The sequence below is a fragment of the Lissotriton helveticus genome, chromosome 9 (assembly GCF_964261635.1).
Source record: "Lissotriton helveticus chromosome 9, aLisHel1.1, whole genome shotgun sequence".
Classification (NCBI taxonomy): Eukaryota; Metazoa; Chordata; class Amphibia; order Caudata; family Salamandridae; genus Lissotriton; species Lissotriton helveticus.
The window spans coordinates 674,334,651-674,359,036 of NC_136070.1; the positions used below are offsets into that span (position 1 = coordinate 674,334,651).

The following is a 24,386-nucleotide window of genomic DNA, read 5'->3' on the forward strand; positions in this document are numbered from 1 at the left end:
GTGGAGTGCAGGAGCGTTCTCTAGATCCTGGTATATGCTGGCGGCCATGAGGTTTATTGTTGCACCTGTGTCGATGAGGGCTCTGACGGATTGGCCATGCACTTGGACGGTGCACATAGGTTCAGTAGATGACGTGGCTGCTAGGGTGTTGAGCATTCGTACCACGTGGACATATGCGGCGTCTTCTTCATCGTCATCCATGTCGCTGCTGGCGGATGTGTTCGGTAGCGGAGCCATCTGACGCACTCTCCTGGGTGGGCCACTCTGCTTCTTCCTTTGCGACGACAAACAGACACTCGCATAGTGGTTGGCTTTGCCGCAGGCGCTGCAGATCTTGCCTTGGGCGGGGCACGCACCTTTGTGGGGAGTGGCACCTCCGCACCACATGCATGCTTGGTCATGGGTGGCCTGGGCTGGCCTCGGTCGCCCTTTGCGGGGTGGTCTCGTCCGGTTATCTGGAGTTTGCGACCTGATGGCGCAGACGGGTTCCGTTTTGATCGTGACAGCTGGGCTAGGCTCCATGTGGGCGGCACGGGCTTAGGAAAGTTCTTTGGACCGCCCCAGGGCTAGGATGTCGCGCATAGACATGGCGTCCGTTTCTAGCATTCTCTCCCGTAACTTCAGGGAGGCGCACCCTTGTATGAACTGGGCGCGGATTTCGTCTTCTGCATCCGGGAGGGTGCACGTGCTGGCTAACTTCTTGAGCCGAGCGTAGAATACATCTACGGACTCTTCTGGGAGTTGGCGGGCTTGGCGGAGTAGAAAACGTTCGTAGTCCGCGCTGGCAAATGGCTCAAAATACCGTGTGATGGCATCCCTCAGGGTGGCGTACGTGTGGGGCGGGTCTCCTTCCGTGATATCTTTGGAGATGTCGTGGATCGCTTCCCCTCCCAGGTGGAGGAGCATGGCGCGACGTCGTCCCACAGCAATATCCGCCGCGATGAAGTAGGTTTCGAGACGCTCCACCCATTTCTTCCACCGGGCTGCCTGTGAAGGGGGTGTCCCTGTGACGGCAATGGCTCAAGAGGCGGCACGTTGGCCATGACGGCAGAAACAGAGCGGAGGGGGGGACAGGTCGGGCACCAGACGGCCGAGCAGGCTGCTACAGACACCAGAGGTGGAACCAGGCACCGTTTGGGGCTCGTAGGCGTCGTTCCGCGAGATGCGTGAGGTTTCGCAGGGTCCGTTTACACGCGAAATGCGTGAGAGATGGCAGGGAGGTCGCGTAGCGCGCCAGAAGCAGGAGCCGGCGCTCAACGCGCATGCGCGGGAGAGACGTGGAGCTGCATGGGCCTGTGTAGAGGAGAGCGACGCAGCCTGGGGGCCAACAAGCGGTGGGGAGCAGCAGGAGGGCTCCAGGCGGTACCTGACGGCGGCGCTCCAGACCGCAGAGCTGAGGAGGACACCGGAAGGCTCAGTAGGCAGGCAAGCGGTGTCCAGGGCACCGGTGAGCGAAGCGGCAGCCAGGGGGGGCATGCAGGGTGAAGACGCCGTCAAGGCGGGCCACAGCGGGTCGTCGGCGGCTCAGGGGTGCCGGGTAGCGCGTCACGTGCAGGCAGCACGGCGCTGGCAACAGGAGCGCACACGCGTGGAGGTGGCGTGACAGGGCACGCGACAGGGTGGACACTGGACCACCGTCGTCGCCAGTGTAGTGTCCTGGTTGCAGGGCCTAGAAATAAGGCAGGCAGGACACGCATGTGCTTTGAAAGTGGTTAGCACGTAACATAACTCACGCCCCGGAGCCCCGGGCTTTTATTACTTTCCTTGCGTCCCACCGCTCACGTAGGACTAAACCAAGCCCCTCACGCTGGAGGGGCAAACTAGACAGCAGTGGGAGGGGGCGTGTGCTGCAGTGGTACACCCCACTGCCAGCAACACTACACCGGCCTCTCAACAACCCCACTCGTCCCAGCCCCACCTCTATGCACAGCACTGTGTGGCTGCACCCCGCCTGCTCACGCCAGCCTTGTGTAACTGTGGCTCGAGCAGCTAGTCATGCAGGGGGCTGGGTGGCCAGTTGGACATTGCGGGCTGTTGCCCTCCAAGTAACCTGCTCACAGCTGGCACTCGGGCACCGGCCCATCGGTCCCCGGCCGTCTGCCCGCTTTGCCATTCAAGCTCTGGAGAAGGGTCTGCCTGGCATGCCTTTAAAACACCAAATGAAGTGTTATGTGTCGCTCACGTAGTGCAGCGTGAGCCATGCTTGTTAAGCGTGCTCTACAGTGTTCATTTCCAGGACCAGGCATAAGTAGGCCAGGGCATCGAAACAGAGCTCTATAGGTCCCCCTTTCCAAGCCCCTCGCGAAAACTGTCGGTGCTCAGCACTGGCAGGACCCGGCCCACTTAAAGCCCGGCCTCTCCCTCGCTCCTTTTCTCTCCAGTCTGCTCCCTCTCCCACCCGGCTCCCCCTTCCCTCTGCCTGGCGCAGGGCTCCGCTCTCTCCGCCGGTCGGTGGGCTCGTGTTTGCGGGGAGTGCCCGTCCACACTCCGCAGCCTCGCCAGCTTTGTGTCTTATCACGTCCATTAATTAATTAAGAGCCCCATCGATAAGGACTGGAGGAGCTTCTGCTGAGGCGAGCCCGGCATGGCGCGCCGCCGCCGGATTGGATGCACATCAAGGGACCACCCCCTCCTCTTTTTTTATTATTATTTGCGACAATATTTAATTGCTAATTGATTCAATTACCTCTGCAAGGCAGCGCCGCCTAATACAATCTGTCGGTGTGCGTCACCGTGGTTTATATCGGCTGTCGCAGCTGCACGCTGCGCGCCCGTGGCTGCCACGCTCCTGAGGAACCCTGGCCTCCTCCCGGGCGGGGGCGCGCGCTCTTGTTACCCGGTGCACACCGGTGCTCGGCGCGCGCTCTCCGCTGCCGGCGTCAGGTGGCGGCCGTGACGCTCCTGAGGAGCCCTGGCGTCTTTCCGGGTGGGGGCTCGCGCTCTTGTTACCTGGTGCGCACGGCGCGTGCCCTTCGCTGCCGGCGTCAGTGGCTTTGACGCTCGTGCCGAAGGCCCAAGGCCGCTGCATGGAGGAGCTGAGCCGGCAGCCCGGCGCGCGCGGGGTGAGTCAGCCCACACCTGCGCGCGAGATGGCCTCCAGGGCTGAATCTGTGAATAGCGAAACCTCAGCAAGCTCGGCCCGTGGTCCACTGTGAGGCATTCCAGCAGCCAATGGCATCACGGGACGGCTCAGGGTGTACCCAGGGCCTGAATGGGTTCATTACAAATATTTAACCATTTTATCCACATCAGGCACTAGGCAAGTCCCGGTGACCCGCTGAATCAATCCGCTATGAACGCACGCGGCTCCAGTCGTATGACTATTATCAAATATGCATTCATTCAGGAGACGTGATAAAGAAAGCTGGTTGAAAATGGTCTGTACTTTGAACCAAAAGTGTTCGCAGTTTCTAAATTCGGCGAATGTACAGTGGGCAAAGAGAAGAGGGTAAAATAACGGTCAGGAATGAGGCCTAGACCAAAGGAACTCACTCCGAGAGAGGCTGAGATGAGAAATAGGATCATGGCTGATCCCCGATAAGATGTTTGATATGCAGCTGAATATGTTCATTACACATTTAATACATGTAAGGGTCCAGAAATAGTAATTATTGAAATAATACTTCATATTCTTTCTTAATTGCCAGTGAAGAACTTATCTCTGCAGTGGTTTTGCCTGCTCCCAACGCCACGTCATGATACAGGATTTTCAGAGACCTCTCACGAGATTGTGAACAAAAAATGCTCACACTCTTCAGTTATTTGTACGCTCCGACATTTACCCTTGACTTTCAGGCTGCATTGGTCGCACTGATCGGCCTGCAGCCGTTCATTATTAGAAAGCTAGAGCCCCACATGCACACAGAGTATGTGTCACACAGGCACAGTCTGGCAGGTTTCTAGGAAATGGTTGTCTACTCAATGTGCATCTGAAGAAGGCACTGCAAATAAACTCAACATTCCGAAACAGCCAGAGACCTCAGCCTTGCAGTTGAAAAGCGTAAAATAATTTAACATGGAAAACAATTACTCACAGTACTAGAGCCTCAGGGGAGAACCAAATTATAACAATTTCAGTAAAGGCTTGAAAACGAAGCAGTTTCAGAGAGAGTTCAGGTCAACCCCTCAGGCCTAGCTGTAGAGACTGGAGAATATAAGACCAGGGACCTATTGACTGAACCCAAACACACAGTTCTGTATTTCTTTCAGCTTTGTGAAGGAACCAGAAGTAGACAAGCAGTCCTATACAAAGCTTTACATGAATTAATACATACATTGTATAAAACCTCTATATATTTAGGTATTTAGGATAATATAGAAAGTATTTCCAGTTCTCCTCCTCTGTCGTTTTCTTTTTTCATCTCCAACAACCTTGGGCAGTTTTATAGTCACTGTGGCATCGCTTAGCATTATTTTATTCTCTTTCCCTAGCCAAATCTAATTTGACTGAAATGTGAAACAGTACAAAATTGTACACATTTTCTTTGAATCACTGCTTTTTATTTTCTTTGGGCGATAAAAATGCCTCTTGCATGAATGGGTAAATAATCCCAATTTCGAGGCTGTTTACTTTAGTGATTGATCAATTTGTAGAGTCGTATACAGTTCTGTGAGCTGGCAGGTGGATTGAGGGTTTGAAGTAGAGGACTCTTGGTCAGCAGTGCATCGCATCGAAAGGTAGTGATGAGCCTTGGGTTCAGAGTGGATTGATTGATCTGCTTCCGCGGCTGATTGCAGTCATTGTGTCTCTGGCCTTGACTTAACCCTCAGGCTTGTCACTGCTCCACCATGTTTGGTTCAGGCCTCTCACTCTCTGTTTCTGTCTTCTTTCCTTCTTTTCAGCTGGTACGACGTACATCTTTGGAAAAGGAGGGGCACTCATCACCTACACCTGGCCCCCGAATGACCGGCCGAGCACACGCGCGGACCGCCTGGCTGTGGGCTTCAGCACACACCAAAAAGACGCCATCCTGGTGCGAGTGGACAGTGCCTCTGGGCTAGGAGACTACTTACAGCTACAGATAGTAAGAAACCTTTCTTTCCTATGGAAGGACGCAATCTAACGGCAATTATTGCAAAGCAGAGTAAATGAACCCAGAACATTGCAACAGATTGAAGTCAAATGCAAAGTGTTGTACTGGAGCATGAATGTTGCTTGGTAATTGTATCATTGCAACAAAGTGATAAATGTAGTAAGGAAAGGCGACCATTTGAAGTGAAATTAATTTCAGTGCATTGAAATGCAAATCTTTGCAGTGACATGATTCGTTGCAGTGAAATGTGAACTCCTAAAATAAAATATGCATTATTGACGTGAAATAATCATTGTTGCTATGCAACGCGAATTGTTGAAATGAATTAGCACATTTTTTTTAAAGGAATGGTGTTCACTGTAGTGAAATTTGAATAACTGAAATGAACTGCATACAACCTCAATGATTCACAGGCATGCGGCAGTGAAATGCAAATTGAGTGAAATGCTGCTTGCTGACGTGAAACATGAACTGAAGCAGTAACATTTATATAAATCAAACAAAATATGAAAAGGTGCTGCAAAAAAATTGACGCGAGCAATGATTTCTGGCCTTTTACCGTGAAATGCAAATCAACTCAATGAAATGAACTAGACACCATTGCACTGAAATTGTATTGTTGCAATAGAATGCAAAACAGAGCAGTAGGCAAGTCATTGTAATGGAATGCAAATCATTTATGATATATGTTTATCAGTCATGGAAATAGAAATCATTGCACTGAAACAATCAATATTGCAATTCATTGCAAATTATTATTGCTAAATGCTCATAGTTGCAGTGAAATACAAACTAAACAATGACACTTATATTACTGCCAAAGTAATACACTTTTTGTAACTTGCAAATCATTTCAGTTAAATGTGACTTGATGCAGTAAAATGCTAAACGTTAAATGGAAACGTGAATCGGTGTAGTAAAATGAGAACTGTGGAAAAATGTAAACCGTTACAGGCATGTGGATGTGTGAACTGCGATACAGATACTTCTTTTACAGGTAGGCATCTGCCGATAGAGTTGTATGATTTTACAAATGAGTTTAGGCTGGAGGGATTTTTTAGCAACACACTGGACCATTGAATTTTATTGCAGATTTAAGGGTCCCGCTGTTCATCAGCAAGTCCCAACCCTGATATCAACCCATGATCTGAATGGGCCTTTCAGAACATATGTACCACTCTTTTCTTTGTTTGTAAGCCATGTGGCGTGAGGCAAGGCACCTGTAGGGCAATATCACAGCTTCGTTTTTTTTTTAAGTCTTCCTCCAGGTCCCACAGGGCAGTGTGTCATCTCTTCTTAAGCCTCGTAGGATATGAACAGTGCCCCACAGAACAATGTACCACTGTTTTTTGTTAAATGCATGTAAAGATGAGGCCCTACAGTGTGCCATCAGTTTTGCAACGATCTGCTGGGACTGGCCAGCCCCCGCTTATTATTGTACTACCTCTTTTTACCCTTTAGAAGCTCATTGGGGAGGCCAGTTCCAAGCTGGACAATGTAGTCCTTTTTCCCAGTAATACTTTCTTACTCTTATAGTTGCAACCTGTTTATGCTGTAGTTTGCATGTTTTATCCAGGGCCGGACTGGGAACCCAAAGCAGCCTTGGCAATTTTCTCGGACCAGCCCCTGAAGAAGCACTGCTTGGCCCGGGAGTCTGGAAACACTTGTTTGCTGCTTTTGTTACCGGGTGTCAATATTGCAGCACTGTTGCAAAAGCCTCTAGGTAACAAAACCGCCCCCAACTGTTGCAAAACCAGCCCCTAACCTTCCAGCCTCCCAAGGAAACGTCTGATGCCTGGTATGACCAGTCCAGCCCTGGTTTTACCTATGTAACCAAGGTTGCCTAGAGTTAGTAATCCACTCTATCGTGATAGGAAGGGAAGTAGTAGGCCCTTCCTCTTGTTTCTCTTTTATGTCAGTCTGTTCTCTATGTCCATATAACCATACATTTACGGATTTAGTGAACTGGGAATGGTTACGTTTTCCCTCCCTCCCTTTTTGCCATGCTAGGATGTTTACTATGTCCATGAAAACATCACTTCTTCCTTCTGCGTTAGTGTATATACTGAGTCCATGTCACCGTGAGCATGGCTAAAATGCTCAGAATAGGAATGCACGGAGGCTGCTTGGCTCGGTTGCTTTTTTAGTGCGGTACTGCTAAAAAAATAGCAACTCTGTCCTCCATGGGCCTGGCCGTCTCCTGCACGGAGTACCCTAACATAATGATTTTGCACATGACCGGTGGCGTCAATATATTGTCTAACAAACTTTCGAAAGATTTGATTGGCCACCTAACCGAGATTTCACGATTCGGTGCTCCTTGTAATAACTGTGTTGATGCAGTGAGGTCCTGATTGGAGGAAAACGCTTTTAGGATCCCAGAAAAAAGTTTGACTAAAAAAAATGCATACCATTGCAGAGAAAATGCATACAATTGCAGAGGAACTGCATCCTTCTTTAAGACGTGTATGCTTTTACGTGATATGTGTTGCTGCCGAAAACGATAATAATATCGATGCAAGGGGAAAAGTTGAAGTAAATGTGAAAGCAAATTACAGTTTAATAGGAAGAGATGCTGTTCATTCTGAATTGTTTCAGGGGATTGAGACAGCAGCAGTGAAGTGCAGATGACATTTCAGGGCATTGGGCCTAGTCAGGTTGACTGTACTGGGTAAAGTTTGCAGGGTCTGCAAAAAGGGTTCATTGTAATGACATCAATTACATTACAAGGTGGTTTCACAGTGCTAAAGAAACCCTTGCGATATAACTGGAAGTGTTTTAATGCACGGGGACAAATACAGGGGAGACTGTTGCAGTATTAGGACCTTTGCAGAGTACCAGACACGGTTGTAGTCCAATGAGAACAGTTGTGATACACTGGAGAGAGTTGTGGTGCAGTGGAAAGATTACAGTGTCTCAGGTACTGTTATTGGACAAAGGGGGAATGTTCTAATAGAGATGCACTGCAATGGAGATAGATGTAATGAGGAATATGCAGCTGTACACTGGGGAGAACTGCCATTTGGATAGGTGGAATGTAGCTGAGATTAAATCGAACATTCCACCCTTCATCTTTTTGTTTGTCATAGTGAACATTCTTAAGGACGGCAGTTATGCCCAGATGTGGGCCGAAACTGTTCTAAGACTGAATTTTTTCAAAAACTAGAGTGAGTGTGACATGGGGGTTTAGGCTGGAAGGTTCCTATTAGAATGGGTTCAACAACAGATTGATTATGGTTGGCTCCTGCATGACACATTAACAAAACAAGCATTGGCAAAGCCAATTGGTCGTGGCAAAGCCCATGCTTTTGGCATTGTCCATGTGAATGTCTTTTAGCCATGTTTGTCTAGCAGCACATCTGCTGTTCAGCATGAAAGTTATTAAAAGTCCAGAATCACAGGATGTTGAGTCTCTTCGCCCCCCCATGTTGAGTTTATTTTCCTGCCCCTCCTAACACCAAAAAAACCTCCATGACGTGGATTGCACTAGCCGCATCATAGCATTTTTTTCTGTGACTTTCAGCCATGCTGAACAGCATATGTGCTGCTAGGAAACATGGCTAAAATACATTCACATTGATAAGGCCATTAGCTCGGGCATTTCCGAAATCTATTGGCTATGCCAATGCTTGTACAGTGTTGACAGGGTATTGCTGAAGAAATGTGGAGGTGATAGTGAGAAACAGTTGAGGAGCTTTGAAGTTAAGTGAGAATGTGACGTAACAGCTAGTGCTGCCCAGAGGGTAACTGGGGAACGTGGTTCGAATCTTGGGGTCAGCTAAAAAATGTGTGATTATGGGAAAATCACGCCTCCACCTGCCTACCACAATGAATGTGTCATTGTGTAATGTAACTGGTGAGTACTGAAAGCGCTCGAATACCATTGGCTGGTGTTAACACTATGATAAGATGTGCGACAGAACAAGCACTCCAATACCTTTGGATAGTGCAAAAAAAAAAAAAGCAGCAGCGACTAGGGGTGTAGTGGGGGGACGGGTCAAGCAGGGAAGCAGGAGGGGATTGGGAGATGGACAAGCAACAACCGGGAAATAAACTTTTATTTAAGCAGGATTAGCTACAAAAATGAATGTGTCATTGTGTAATGCACTTAAAGCGCTCGAAAACCATTGGCTTATGTTTGCGCTATGGCAAGACACACAATGGAATGAGTGCTCCAATACCATCGGATTGTGTAAAAAAAAATAAACAACTATTGTTTGTGTTTTAACAACTTTTGAAAAAATGTATTTGTTTATGTACACACACATTAATTTTAGTGGTATGTCTGTATGTGTACAAGTGAGGTGGCCTGAAAACACAAATACTCCCATAGAGTGCGTGAAAACAAAGAAAAAAAAGCAAACTGGGCAGGGGAGTAACACAGGCCCACGTGGTGCGGGGTTGGCCCCCTCAGCACCACACTACGTCCGAAGAGCTCCAGATTGAGTCCAGAGGGGGCCCCTCCACGTACCCTGCAGAGGGGGCCCCCTCAAGTTTCGTTAAGCCACTGAAACTGGGAACAGTGTAAGGAGACATGTACTTGGTCCAAGCACTATGGGAGGGCCAAACAAAAGAAGAGGGAAGGACACCCGTATGCCATGACAAGTGGCATCAAAGAAAATGAGAGCAACACTGAAGTTTCCAATGGTAGGAGATGTGCGGCCTGTAAGCCCACAGATAGAACACACATGTCTCTTTGAGACAGTGCATGTGCTGTCTAGCCAAGATCTAAACATCTGTGGACTGGACTTCGACCCTGAGCTATTACAGGTGGGATGAAAATGTTGCAGTTAGGACAGTTGCAACGCAGTGCAGAAGCTTCACTGCAGGGTAGTCTTTCGCTACAAAGTGGGAACAAGTTACAATGCCCTTGAGACAGTGGGTACTAACCATTGGAGACACAAGAAAGTTATAGTGCAACACTGGCAACTGTTTGTCAGGTCAGTCGACTGTGCTGTATGTAGAACAGTTGATAACAATGGGGTATCTGCAGAGCAGTCACCATAGTGCAGTGACAAGTTTGCTTGAACTGTGGTGTTGGTAGTGAAAATGAAATACAGTCATAAAAATATGGACTGCTGAAATGAAATACAGAAGATCTGCAGGGAAAAACAAAAAAACTGCAGTGAAATCAATAAAAACTAAGGGCCTGTTTAAGAGTCTGATAGACCGGGTAATCTGTCGCAAACACAACCAAGTACTCTGCCCACCAAACCCTCAGTTTGCCCGCTGTGTTCAGAGACAAGCAGACCATACGTTTTCCATTTACAAGCCCCCGTTGGCTCTGTCAACAGAAGTCTTCCTCAGACGACCCAACAGAGAAGGGACCATCAGAGGAAGAACATTACACAGCTAACTCTTTTTAGAGTGGACGACGTAATGTATTTCTTTGTCCGTCACTGCCTGAAAAAATCTAGTGGTGAGGGACAGGAAAAAAACATTAATGACCCCCATAACCTGGGTAAAATTCTAGGGTGTGGGGAGGTCATCAATGTTTTGGTTTTCAACAACAAAACTTTGATTTGGGAGTTTAATTTTGAAACACAAAACAAAAAAGTTAAAAAGTTTGAGGGACGACCATCAAAACCGACGGTGGGTGTCCACCAAACTTTTAGTACATTGAAAGAAACCACAGTGATGGTGATTCCCTTCAATGTACAGAGACAACAGTTGGGTCAGCGGTCATCTCTAAATTTTAGCCGGTGATAATCCATCAGGATGGTGGAGGTAATGTCCTCCCCCACCCTGACAGGAGTTCTTACTCCCATCCTTTAGATCCTGACAGGCTGTACTTGTTTCGATCAGGGCAGCGGAGGGATGTACACCAATACCCTGGTGGACTACAGCCAGCTATAAATAGAGAATTCGGCCTTCCTGGCAGAGAGCTCTCTGCCTTCAGAGGCGTTGTACCCACTCCACACTGTGATCACTACATAGGAAAGTGGGAGCTTGTATGTGTTAAACTAAAAAATAAAGTCCCTGACACACTAGGAGTAAAGTACATCAGAACACCTCCACAAACTAGGTCAGATGGTCTGAGGTACTTTGGTAGATGTTCTGATCTCAGTTTTGGGTCGTACCTCAAAGGTCTCCTCTGCTGCAAACATAAAGGTTCACCTGACTCTAAACAGAGAAAGCGTAATAGGAGTTTGGAGGACATGGTATTTCTAAAAAATGTTCACTCTTGGGACCTCGGTTCAAGCAGAAATGTTCCATCTCCTCGATCTAGTCTTTTGCTGATATCTTGTGAGGCTTTTGAATGCCCTCAAGTTTAGTTTTCATGCAAGATATGGGCAAATATATTTCAACAAAACAAATGCATAATTTTCTGTAATTTGTGCTAAATTTCATGATTTCCCACAATCCTAATTACAACTAAAATGTTTCTGTACTTTTAGGATGCAGATATAACCCTCACCTATAAATTTACCCCTTACTCTCCAGCCATGTGCATCATGTGGGTTAACGCTGGCCCCCACTCATGAGGTCCTGACAACCTCTTATGGCTCTCATTTTCAACAAGATCCCTAAATGAAAGGAATGGGCTCTCTTAATGGGCTTGGAAGTTCTTCAGGACAGGGTTTTGTACAGTACCCTCTCCCCTCTGACCTGCGGTGTCCCATTTTCAGATGTGTACTTTGGGTGAAGAGATAGAACCGACTTCACTTCCTTCTTAGTAGCTTGTTGGCAGGTAAAGTGCACTATACTGGTATTAGGGATTTCTGGCTATGTTACACTGTGGTGTGTTCTTGGTCCACAGAGACACCAGGCCACACACACAGAATCAGGCCTCTGGAAAAGGACTGCTTGTTGATGAGAAATTGATTGGAAGCCACTATGCTTACAGCAGATCATCCCATGGCCTGCCTTATCCAGGACACGTGGCAGCTGTCGCATGGACTGGCAGCCCTCGGCACCTATCCAGGTGTTGCTTCATCTGCAACAAGAATAAAGAATATCTGTCACCCTTGTATGTGGTCCCACCTCCAGCTTCGTGCTGAGGTGTGGGAAGGCCGTCATGTGTTTCTAAAAACAGCCTGCACCACAATCCCATCCCACGCAAACAGATGCTTGATCTACAAGTAGCTCTATTACCCCCACACAATCCTCTAAATATAAAACTGCAGTTGTTCTTTCCCATGTGTACTGAGCAAGTGAGGTGTTGGATTCGCACAATGGTATTTCCTTACGTTCATTGTAAATGCAGCCTGCTACCAACCAAGGGGCATCTGTTTCACTATCCCTGCAAGATCTTACTGGGGTTCATCGCCAGGGTGACACCTTCAGGCCCTATATGATTCTTCTTGGTGATTATTCTTTTAGGGTGACACTAAGCTTGACCTTATATAATCTTTTTTATCCTCGTGGAACTTCGCTCTTTTTTTCTCGTCAAGGTGATTTCTGCCTGTCACATTTTGATGATTCTATGGTTCAATCAATCAATCAGTTTTATTCTGTGATTCGGAACTCCGATGGAGGTACACATAAAGTAAAAAGTAAAAAAAAGCTGAAAGGAACAATCAAATATTTCAATCAAATAATCCAGCATACCCGATTCCAAAAGGAAAAACTTTAGCACATTCCCTTTCATTCAGAAGGAAAAAGTGTCATAGTGCAAAGTGCTATCATAATTCAACATACATATTATCAACAGATTAATGCCAAGCAAATTGTCAATACAGATAAAAAAAGATACAACTTTAAACACATACCCTTTCCGTGAAAAGGAAAAAGTGACATCATGCAAAGTGATATCATAAATTCAACATACATACTGTCAATAGTTGTAGAAGAAATCACAATCTCTTTACCCTAGGAAACAGCATGAAAAAAACAATTATGTGTTCCAACATACAAAATTACTCTGAGACAATACCAAACAATCATCAGTAAAATAAAAAAACACTGAAAGAATTAACATTTTTTAGCACATACCATTACATTAGAGGAGGGAACAAACATTGATGTGCCTCTTGTACTGATTGTACATTATATTTTAAAAACACCAGTCTTAAAAAGTGACGACCTTAAGAATGCAAGGAAGGAGGGCATGCAAAAATTACATGATTTAAATCATGTACATGGAGATTGCATAAAATCACAAACTCTCTCACTCCTTGGGACAGCATCCCATGTGCCTATTACTGCCTGCAGAGGTAACACATGTGATCTCAATTATAAAATCAAGATGCAATTGTTGACTCTCCTTTTGGCAAGGCTGCTTTGTTGGCGCCTTCGGATGCTGTACCTTTGGGAAATGTCTTGTTGGCCTTTTAAGCTTCCTCTTCGGGTCATGTCGGTGTCGCGTCTCAGTATGGAGCAAATAAAAGTAGATCTCTTTCTGTATTTCATTCATGCTGGGGTCATATTCAATTGTTCCTCCACCACTCACGCACCTATGGTCGTCTTCAGTTCTTTTGTTCTGTTATCTACCTAGTTTAAAGTTCTCTTGGATGTTCCTCCCATCTATTTCCAAAATGTGTGATGCCACCACTCAGCTTTCTATTCCAATGTGCAGTACACTACCACCTGGATCTCATCTATTCCCAATGTGTGGTACACCACTAATCCGCTCTCATCTCTTCCCAAAATTTCGTACTCTACTACTCTGATCTCATATTTTACCAAATATGATACTTTTCCACTCAGCTCATCTCTGTACAATGTATGTATTTACACTACCACTAAAAGTAAACCACCACCACCAAGCTCTCACTTACTCCCAACTTGTAGGCAACCACCCAGCTCTCATCTCATCTATTCCCAACATATAGTAGGCCACCACCCAGCCAGGGCCGTAGCTTGGCCAGAAACATTGGGGAGGGGTTAACCTTCGGATTTACCAACAATCATGCTGGCATATATTTTTTAATACATTATATATTAAGCAGTGTTTATGAAAGGGGCCTAAGGGGAGTGGAAAGGGAGATGAAGGCAGATTGGTAGGAGTACCAAGAGAGAGTAAACACAATATTTTGTAGCAGCCAACATTTTTGAGAACTTTCAAAAGAGAAACGGAGAGTGTGTGTGTGTGTTTTTGTCTGTGCGTGTGTAACAATTCCTGGTGAAATCCGACAGACATCTCAGCAGACACGACTGAAGGATGTACGTTGTTACAACGCAGGTTGTAACAACGCATACCTTTACCACGCGGCCGCTACAACGCAAGTCGTTACCACGACTTGCGTTGGAGGGCGCGGATTTAGGATTTTTATAATTTTATATTCCAACACCAGTCCCCGTGGATACTAGGGAAGGTGTTGAAATATAAATTTATAAAATTCCTTATCCCACAGCGCCCTCCAGCTCAAGTCGTGGTAACGACTTGCGTTGTAACGGCCGCGTGGTAAAGGTACCACGTTGTAAAAGATTCGTGGTAAACGTTGTTTACCCGACTGAAAACACCTGTAGCCATCTATTTATCAGAAAGTACATTGACTAGGGGGGTGTAACAACGCAAACACCCCTCCGAAGCTAGGCCCCTGCACCCGTCACTCATGTATGCCCAATGTGTAGTACACCACACCCAGCTTTCATTTATTCTAAATGTCTAGAACACCCGCCGTTTTTTTTTCATTTATTCCCAATGTATAGCCCACCACCACCACCCAGCTCTCACCTATTTTCAGTTTATGGTACATCTTCGCTCAGCTCTCACATACTCTTGTGGTATTTTACCCAGTTCCCATATGGTTGTACAGTACCCCATCACAAGCTCTTGTCTATTACTAGTGTGTTACAACATGAGCTAGATTTCATCTATCCCTAACCTTTGATAAGCTTCAACCAGTTTTTGCTTGTGATATGCAGGCACCAGGCTCTCGTCTACTTGTGTCGTATCCCAGCATGCCTCTCTTCTATTTCCCGTGTGTGGTATGCCGCCAGACAGCTCTCATCTATACCCACTGTGTAGTACTTTGCCACCCATTACTCATCTACTCTTATGGAACCCCCAGCACAGAACTCATCTGTTTGCATGGTACAATACAGCCCAGATGTCATATTCTCCCACTATATGCTACACCGTCTGTTGGATCTCATTCATTCATTGTGATACGCCTCCAACCAACACTCCCCTGTGTAGTACTCCATCACCCAGATCTCATCTATGCGTCTGGTAAACTACCACCCAGATGTAATCTTTTCCTACTGTGTGCTGCATCATTGCCTAGCTCTTATTTACTCTCTTGGAATCCTCAAGCCTTCTTTTTGTGTGGTAGACCACATCCCAACGCTCATCTATTTGTCACATGCCAGTAGCCAATTCTCATGTGTACATGTGGCACATTATTGCCCAGCTCTAGTGTTCTTGTGGTACACTATTGCCCAGCTCTTATGTGTGCATGTGGTGCACTATTGCCTAGCTCTCATGTGTGTATGTGGTACACTATTGCCCAGCTCTCATATGTGCATGTGGTATACAAATGCCCAGCGCGTGTGTGCATGTGCTACACTATTGCCCAGCTTTTGGGTTCATGTGATACACTAATGCCCAGCTCAATTGTGTCCATGTGATACACTACTGCCCAGCTCTTATGTACATGTGGTACACTATTGCCCAGCTCTCGTGTGCAGGTGATACACTACTGCCCAGCTCGATTGTGTCCATGTGGTATACTATTGCCCAGCTCTCATGTGTGCATGTGGTACACTATTGCCCAGCTCTTGTGTTCATGTGATACACTATTGCTCAGCTCTTGTGTTCATGTGATGCACTATTGCTCAGCTCACGTGTGTGCATGTGGTACACTATTACCCGGCTCGATTGTGTGCAGGTGTTACACTATTGCCAAGCTCAATTGTGTTCATGTTATACACTATTGCCCAGCACATGTTTTCATGTGATACACTATTGCCCAGCTCTCATGTGTGCATATGGTACACTATTTCCCAGCTCTTGTGCTCATGTGGTACACTATTGCCCAGCTCTATTGTGTGCGTGTGGTACACTATTGCCCAGCACTTGTGTTCATGTGATTCACTATTGCCCGGCACTCTGATTTGCATGTGATGCACCATGCCAAGCTCTTGTGTGCAGGTGATACACTGTTGCCCAGCACTTGTGTTCATGTGATACACTGTTGCCCAGCTCTCATGTGCGCATGTAGAACACTATTGCCCAGCACTTGTGTGCATGTGGTACACTATTGCCCAGCTCTCGTGCGGTACACTATTGCCCAGCTCAATTGTGTGCAGGTGCTACACTATTGCCCACCTCTCATGTGTGCATGTGGTACACTATTGCCCAACTCTATTGTGTGCATGTGGTACACTATTGCCCAGCACTTGTGTTCATGTGATACACTATTGCCCAGCTCTTGTGTGCATGTGGTACATTATTGCCCAGCTCTTGTGTGCATGTGATAGACTATTGCCCAGCACTTGTATTCATGTGGTACACTATTGCCCAACTCTTGTGTCCATGTGGTACGCTATTTCCCAGCTCGTTTGTGTGCTGGTGGTACACTATTGCCCAGCTGCCTTGTGTGCATGTGGTACACTATTGCCCATCTCTTGTGTGCATGTGATATACTATGGCCCAGCTCTTTTGTGCATGTGGTACACTATGGCCCAGCTCTTGTGTGCATGTGGTATACTATGGCCCAGCACTTGTGTTCATGTGATACACTATTGCCCGGCACTCTGATTTGCATGTGATGCACCATGCCAAGCTCTTGTGTGCAGGTGATACACTGTTGCCCAGCACTTGTGTTCATGTGATACACTATTGCCCAGCTCTCATGTGCGCATGTGGAACACTATTGCCCAGCACTTGTGTGCATGTGGTACACTATTGCCCAACTCTATTGTGTGCATGTGGTACACTATTGCCCAGCTCAATTGTGTGCAGGTGCTACACTATTGCTCATCTCTCATGTGTGCATGTGGTACACTATTGCCCAACTCTATTGTGTGCATGTGGTACACTATTGCCCAGCTCTTGTGTGCATGTGGTACATTATTGCCCAGCTCTTGTGTGCATGTGATAGACTATTGCCCAGCACTTGTGTTCATGTGGTACACTATTGCCCAACTCTTGTGTCCATGTGGTACGCTATTTCCCAGCTCGATTGTGGGCTGGTGGTACACTATTGCCCAGCTGCCGTGTGTGCATGTGATACACTATTGCCCAGCTCTTGTGTGCATGTGGTACACTATGGCCCAGCTCTTGTGTGCATGTGGTATACTATGGCCCAGCCCTTTTGTGCATGTAGAACACTATTGCCCAGCTCGATTGTGTGCATGTGGCACGCCATCACCTGTCTCTCCACCATTAGTCCTACCTCTCTGGCTGCTCGCGCGCTGCAAACAGCCGAGGGACTGGAGCGAAGAGCCGCCAGAGAAAAGCATCCCTTTCTCTCGGGGTCAGTGAGTGCTGCTGGGCATGTGTTCCTGTCACTCTCTCCTTCCTACCGAGCTTGTATCTCTCTGTTACCCCCTTGTTGTCCAGGCTCCATAATTGATTTTATTGCTTTGTATTGAGGGATGAGCTGTGGTGGAGAAAAAAAACCCTGAAGGAATTTCAGCGCCCTGGCCAGCTATTGCTTCTAAATCTCAGCCTGCCTCCTTCCCTCCCACCACCCCCTCCATCTCATTAGCTGGTGGAAAATCTGCAGCCCCTGTAAATCACCGGCCTGTCTCTGGCTTTGGAAGGCCGGCTGACAGGAAACCAATTCTGGATTTGCTGGGGCTGAAGAAGTTGGCTTTTCGCGCCCTTTTCCTTCCTCGGTCAGCCGGCATCTCGGTGCTGGGTCTGCTGTGGCTCTGAAGCTTCATTTGTTTCAGCTGTGCAAGGGCAGGGGTGTCTGTGGTTACAAGGAAAGAGATAACGGGCAGAATGGCGCGGATGCTGTGTTTTCGCTTGGCCTTCACCTGCAATACACCCACATCTCCGCACAAGTTCACAACCGGAGTGACGTCACGTGCCCTTTGACCCAAAAGTTGCATCACATTGCAAACCCCATTTCCACCATCTGCCTTTCTGTAGCCTCCTATTTGGGGCTGAGGGGCTAGAGTTGGACAAGACGTGGAAATTGCAAAAAGTAAACATGGTTCCTGCTTACTTTTTGTTCCTACCAGTGCCTTCATGACTGGTGACACCAGGAGTCGCAAGGGCAGTGCCAGCCCTACCAAAACACAAACCAAGATTAGCCACTACCACTAGCCAATACTGGTAGCGGTGCATGCAGACTCTGTTTCATATACCTCCCCCTATCCGTTTTCTTCTTTTTTGGAGTTACATGTTTAATAATTTGTTGATGCTCCATCTGCCTTTTGAAGACAGGCGTGGTTTGAATGTTGCCTGTACCCTCATGTGAGTAATGAGAACCTCCCTGTCTTATGGCTGAATCTGGGGGCAAGTCCCTTCTTCATTTTTTCTTTCTTGTTCAACTTCCAGTCCCAAAGAAATATCACATTTTTACTGGCCGTTGTGCTGCATCTTCAGCAATTTCCCAGTGTCTGTCATTTTAACCTGAATGGTAAAAGAGGTCCTATGACTTAAAAGGTTTTGTCCAGCGTCAGACACTTTAGTCAAGTTGTGAAACTGGAACTAGAAATTTACAGGCATATGCATCAAAGTAAATACCGGTCGCAAATGGGAAGATTCTCAGAATCTGCCCATTTGTGACCAGTATTTTTCCATTTGGGATGCATCATCCCAAATGCAAAAATCGCAATTTAAGGAATCTCTAAATTGAGATTCCTTAAATTGCGATTTCATTTAAGGAATCCCAAATCGAGATTCCTTAAATCCAATGCATGAAAGTCAAAAAAATAGCGAATTCGCTAATAGGAGTAGCAAATTACCATGAAGTTGAACTTCATGGTAATTTGCTAAAACTTTGAAAAAAGCACTGTTGTGCATTTTTCAAAGTTTCATGTTGCGCACGCATGCCCTTAGGGCATGTGTGTGTGCAACATATGTGCAGAGATCGATTTCAGGGGTGCAACAGGGTGTCATTTTGACACCCTTGCACCCTTTAAATTGCATGAGCAATTTGCGAGTACCTACTGGTACTCGCAAATTGCTCATGCAATCTCCAATTCATTCCTATGGGCATGTAGGCCCATAGGAATGAATGGTACAGCATTCCTTAATTGCGACTAGCAGTTTGTCGAGTAGCAATTAAGGAATGTTTAGGAATCGCTATTTTAATAGCGATTCCTACATGCATAGGTTTTTGCTATTCCTAAAAATCGATTCCTTAAAAATCGCTATTTAGGAATAGCAAAAGGCTACGTTGATGCATCTGCCAGAAAGTGTCCTTCTTCTACAGCAGACATTTTAGCCTCTAGATAATACCACGCCTGGCCCCTTCTGTGTGTGTTAATTTCACTACTCCTGAAGTGAAGGTCTGGTGGCCACCAATGGGGGCTATGGACCCTAAAGCAAGCAAGTAAGCAAAATGGAGCCCTCTTTCCTTCAGTTTAGTGGTAAAAGAACGACATAGTTAGAGCTGCAGCAGTGATAGCTATGCTCCTGGTAACCAGATATGATGAGTTGCTATGGCAGTGGTGGCCACCGAGCATTTCTGTAACTTCGTCCACATTGCGCTAATGTTGGATGCCAACATAACACTGACCAGAAGACTTGGTGCACCATTACAAGTTGCTCTTAATCTGTGATGGGCTCAGTATCTAAAGTTACTAGTCTCAGCAGGATTATAAGTAACGTGGTAAACCCAGAGGCCCAGATAAATCCCCAGGGTTGCTCAAACCAACCAAAATCTCCAGATAAAAGAATGCTGCCAAGAATAAGGAAATAATGGGAAAATCAGATAGAGTAAATCTGATTGCTAGGATAATTGTGAGTTTAATACTGGCCTCTGGATCCAACTTATAATGGCATAGATATTTTAACCCCCAGAAAGACTGTACCAGTTGGTAATAGTAACTCTGAGACTTTGATTTACCTCCTATTAATGGACCGCTTGTAATGAGGGTGTTAGAATCGCTCATGCACCCGATTCCCTTCTCGAGACATGTCACCATAAGAATTACTAGTGGCCTAACTGAAGCAAGATGAGAAATAAAATGAGCCTTTCCATCAGATAGTCTGCCTCGCCACAGCTACTGACAAATGAAAAACAAAGCTGTGCTCAGCATTTCCTTCACAGCAAATGCACAAACATGACTTGTCACTGGGGTCTTGGTACATGACTGCCATACTCCAGTTTGCAAAAATACCCCAGTGGCCATACTTTTTCCCTGGTGGTAGGTTAATCAAGTAAACGTACATGGCGTGGCATTGGTAAAAGAGCAAGGTAAAAAATAAACCCAAGGCTACACAAGATGGCCATAGCTCCAGGTTGATTGTCTATAGGATTAGTCATCAAGCAGAAACACCCAGTTTCTTTGATTTCATACCTCAGACAAAATTGCGCCTACATTCCTAGGAGGATTCCTGGAGCAAACCTGGACAAAACTGCATCTGCTACTGGACTGCAGGCTGGGTCACCGGGCATCTCGCAAGTTTGTTGTTATCAACATTTGTGTAGTGCATTTCAACCAGTTGTATTTCACCATAGCCCTTTCCCTACAGATTTTCGGTTTCATCAGGCTGTCATGTGTGGAGTGCTGTTGTGTGTGGCTAAGAAGGATCAGTTTGCCCACTGTGTACTGCTGTGTAGCAAAATTGATAGCATAAGGCATTCCACATAAGTATGTCAAATATAGGATAACAATGTAATTTCAACAATGATTCGTGCTAGTTGATGGGAAAACAGAATGTTGTCGGTCTGATCAGGGCTCTATGTACTGGTGTACTATTTATCAGAAAGAGTGTGTTAAAGGAAAATTTATTTCATTCCACTGCTCTGTCCATTGCTTGTCCTGAGCAGTCTGTTCCTCAGACTGGAGTCCTTCACAGGCCTGTCAGAAGCTTTGGTAGGACTTGAGTGGCTATCTTCATCTAGGGCTTCTCTCTCTGGTTTACCAGCAGCACAAGGACCTCATTCAAAATGGAGGCAATGCCTTGGGAAACATCAGCAAGGCACCTTTTGTGATACATAACTATATTGGCAGAAATAGGGCCTGAAAGTTGCGGGCCAGTGGAAACGGCTATGACTGCCCCCCACAAATGATGCCCTGTTCCTCAGCGAGTTAAATAGTTTGATGCAAAGTTGGGTACATGTGGCTGCAGTTTGTATCTTGATCTGATTTGTTCTAAGATGTGCATTAGTGTGGCGATAAGGGTGTGCTCTAAAGGTGGCAGTGCTCTGCCAATGTATGGCTTCCGATGCCAAGTATTGAGCTTATGGTCACACATTATGAGATGCACATTTGCTATACTTTGCTAAATTGATACATGTTTGATCTCTGATTGCAAACAGTAACAATCTTTGTGCATCAGAATTCAGACAAAAGGTTTCTTCATAGAATGCTCTTGAGGGCATGATTGCCCCATGCCTGAGAAAAGAGATGCACGGATTGCTCTCTTGCACCTTGCCTTTATTTTTTCTGCAAATTACCACATAAAAAGGGCTCCTATATTTAAGAGCATTTTACTTGTGAGAAATGACAATTCAAGTGATCTATAAAAACAACTTAGACTATATATTTTTTTATCCTATGCTGCCAAAATACAGAAAAGCAATTTGGCCGAAATGGTGGACTAAAATGTGACATTAGCTTGTAGGGAGTTTATAAGTTCAAACACTGTGCCATTTGGGTGATCATGACAAAATACTCCAGTGCCGCCGGGTATACCACCAAGTTGCAGGAAGAGAGGTGATTATGTCAAAAACTTCCTGTGGATTTTGGGGTTTTCTTGTTGTATGCCTTCAGTGTATCAACACCTGAGATTGAGGTGTGACGGTAAATTGCAAGACTTCAGACATGTTCTATTACAACATTTGGGATCATTTTGGAATATTTAACTTTACCCAAAAGGCTACTGGAGATGGAATTGTAAATAAGGTCCTTCGACAATTTTTTTGAGATACTTCGCTTCCACCAAATGTTCTAGACAAAAGTTGGAATTGTAACTTAGATGTTCGAGCGCCACCAAAATCTCTGTTACCCTATAGCCTTAACTTAAGGCAAAATACTTAACCCCTTGCATGCTGTGCACATTTTTGCGCTGAGTGGGCGATTTAAATAGTGGACGGGATTCGGACGGCCAGGGGCCGTCCTCCGCACACCCCCAACGTGACGTCAGATGGCCAGGGGCCGTCCGAAGCATGCAAAGGGTTAAGGCAGCTGAATTTTGCCTGTATGGGTTCATGAAGTAACAGATGCTGTGAACTGGACAAGGGGTTGCTATTGAATATGATACCTCATTCTATAGAACAGTTTCAAAGGAGGGGAAGCTGTGGTATCATGAAGCCATGCCACCATCATAGACTGAAGACCTGGCCATAGTCATTCCTCCAGTCGTGGGAGTTTCCATTGTGAATCACATTATTTCTGACAGTTTTATGGTTCTCCTGCCAATGAATAGAGGTGTTCAAAGTTGCATATTTCTGTTTTATAACATTTCGCTAAAATGTGCAAATATTACAAACAATTTAGCAAAATGCAGCCATATTCTTTTTTTAGTATCGCGGATGAAAATTGAAGTCAAGGCCATATCTCCTGGTCGAAGTCATGCACGTTACCTGATAGAGGACTGGCTCAATGTTGTAAACGTTTTCCCTGAGGCATTTTCTGCTGGAACCAGACTCCTGTCGAAAAGAAATTGCAACATTTCACAGCTGTGAAATTCACTGAATTGTTAAAATTTCACACCATACAAAATGTGCAACTTTCATAAATATAATTGGCTTAATAAAGATATGATGGTGGAAGGTATCTGTAGCCACTGCTTCTTAAAAGAAAATTGCAACAGAAAAGAGAAAAAACTAATAATGCTAGGCCGTTATGGAGAGAATGCCCTCAGCATATCAGTCTCTTATAGCCAGAAGATCAGACAAAGAGTTGGCTGAAGATTTTCATAGGCAGTCACGGGCACCATTGTGTGGCAGCAGGCGCGGGGCTGCAGAGGTAATTGATGAGCACTTGAGGAAGAGGACACCAAATAAACCCCTTCTTCCAGTCTAGTCCTGGATCTCACTTGAGTCCGTTTTATGTCCTGAGACGAAGAGGGGAATCACTCTAGAGGCAGTGACTGGTTAGTAATTTTACCATCAGGCGGGTCAGTCCATCTACACAACAGACGATAGCCTCGCTCCCGTGTACAACCAGGAGCTTGGCGCAGTTTGCTGGATGCGGGAGGCGGTGATTGAGGGGAACGAATTGAATCACACCTCAAGGTCTGGAGATTTACTCTCCGCTGTTTCGCAGCTGGGTGATTTTATTGCGGGATTTAATAACCTGCGCTGAATACTCAGAGGTGGGAAAGGAGATGTTTTGTAACCTGACTGCCCTCGCTTCCAAAGCAGTATCTGGGTTTTGAGATAGGTCCAGCAAGAAGACAGCCAGCTTACATTGACTCCTATCATCCGGGGCCTAATCTGTCTGTCTGTCAGTCTATTGCTAGATACATTGATAGATAGATAGATAGATAGATAGATAGATAGATAGATAGATAGATAGATAGATAGAAAGATAGTTAGATTGATTGATATTGGTTAGAAGGAGTGTTTTTGAATCTCCTGGCGGTTTCAGAGAATTAGGTTGGTCCTCCAGCCACATGAGGTGGATCAGATAGAGTGATCTAAGATGCTACCTCCCCAGTCGTTGGCACATGGCAAGAGTTCGCCCGCTGGATCTGGAGATATCGCCCCCCCGCCGCCTCATTTCCCCGAATCGTTGGCTCTCATCCTGCAGGTAGGCAGGCAGTATGACCTGATGATAGATGCTGTGACCAGCTCCTCTCCAGCGAGGCGGGCTGCAGTGATTGTCATTAATCACTCCTATAACACGATGAATTATTGATTTTTGTTTCGGGAAAATGCTGATTTCTCAGCTTTCTGGGCCTCTTTCAGGCTCAACAGAAGACAGGCCAGGAATTTCTAATCGGCGAAAACCATTCAATTATCGGTGCACTGGAAAACAAACCTCTTTTTTTTTCGCGACGGTGAAGGCAGAAGAGAGAAGACACACGCCCCCCAATACACAAAGTGAATAAGGCAGAAAGACCCCATAAGCACGGGGAGGAGAAAAAGCCGGATATATATATATATATATATATATATATATATATATATATATATATATATATATATATATATACACCCTCATGCATGCATGCACGCACACACACACACTTAGATGTATGCACATTATGCAGACACACATGCCTACACCCCGCCACACTCCACACACAGATGGAACACAGGTTTAACTTTCAGATATTTGAACTACAACATCCCTGTGTGCATTGACCCACCTAAGGATTGCCAGGTTGGC

At 45.9% G+C, this 24,386-nt stretch overlaps 1 protein-coding gene across 10 annotated transcripts in view; it reads left to right on the forward strand.

The window, feature by feature from the left end:
* NRXN2 (neurexin 2) overlaps nt 1-24,386 on the forward strand; it is a 2,155,080-nt gene that overhangs the window by 1,812,642 nt on the left and 318,052 nt on the right. For all 10 annotated transcript variants that reach the window (XM_078660761.1, XM_078660766.1, XM_078660765.1 and 7 more), the window contains one exon: nt 4,843-5,024. In XM_078660761.1, the coding sequence (XP_078516887.1) occupies nt 4,843-5,024 (182 nt within the window). The remainder of the gene's footprint in view (nt 1-4,842; nt 5,025-24,386) is intronic.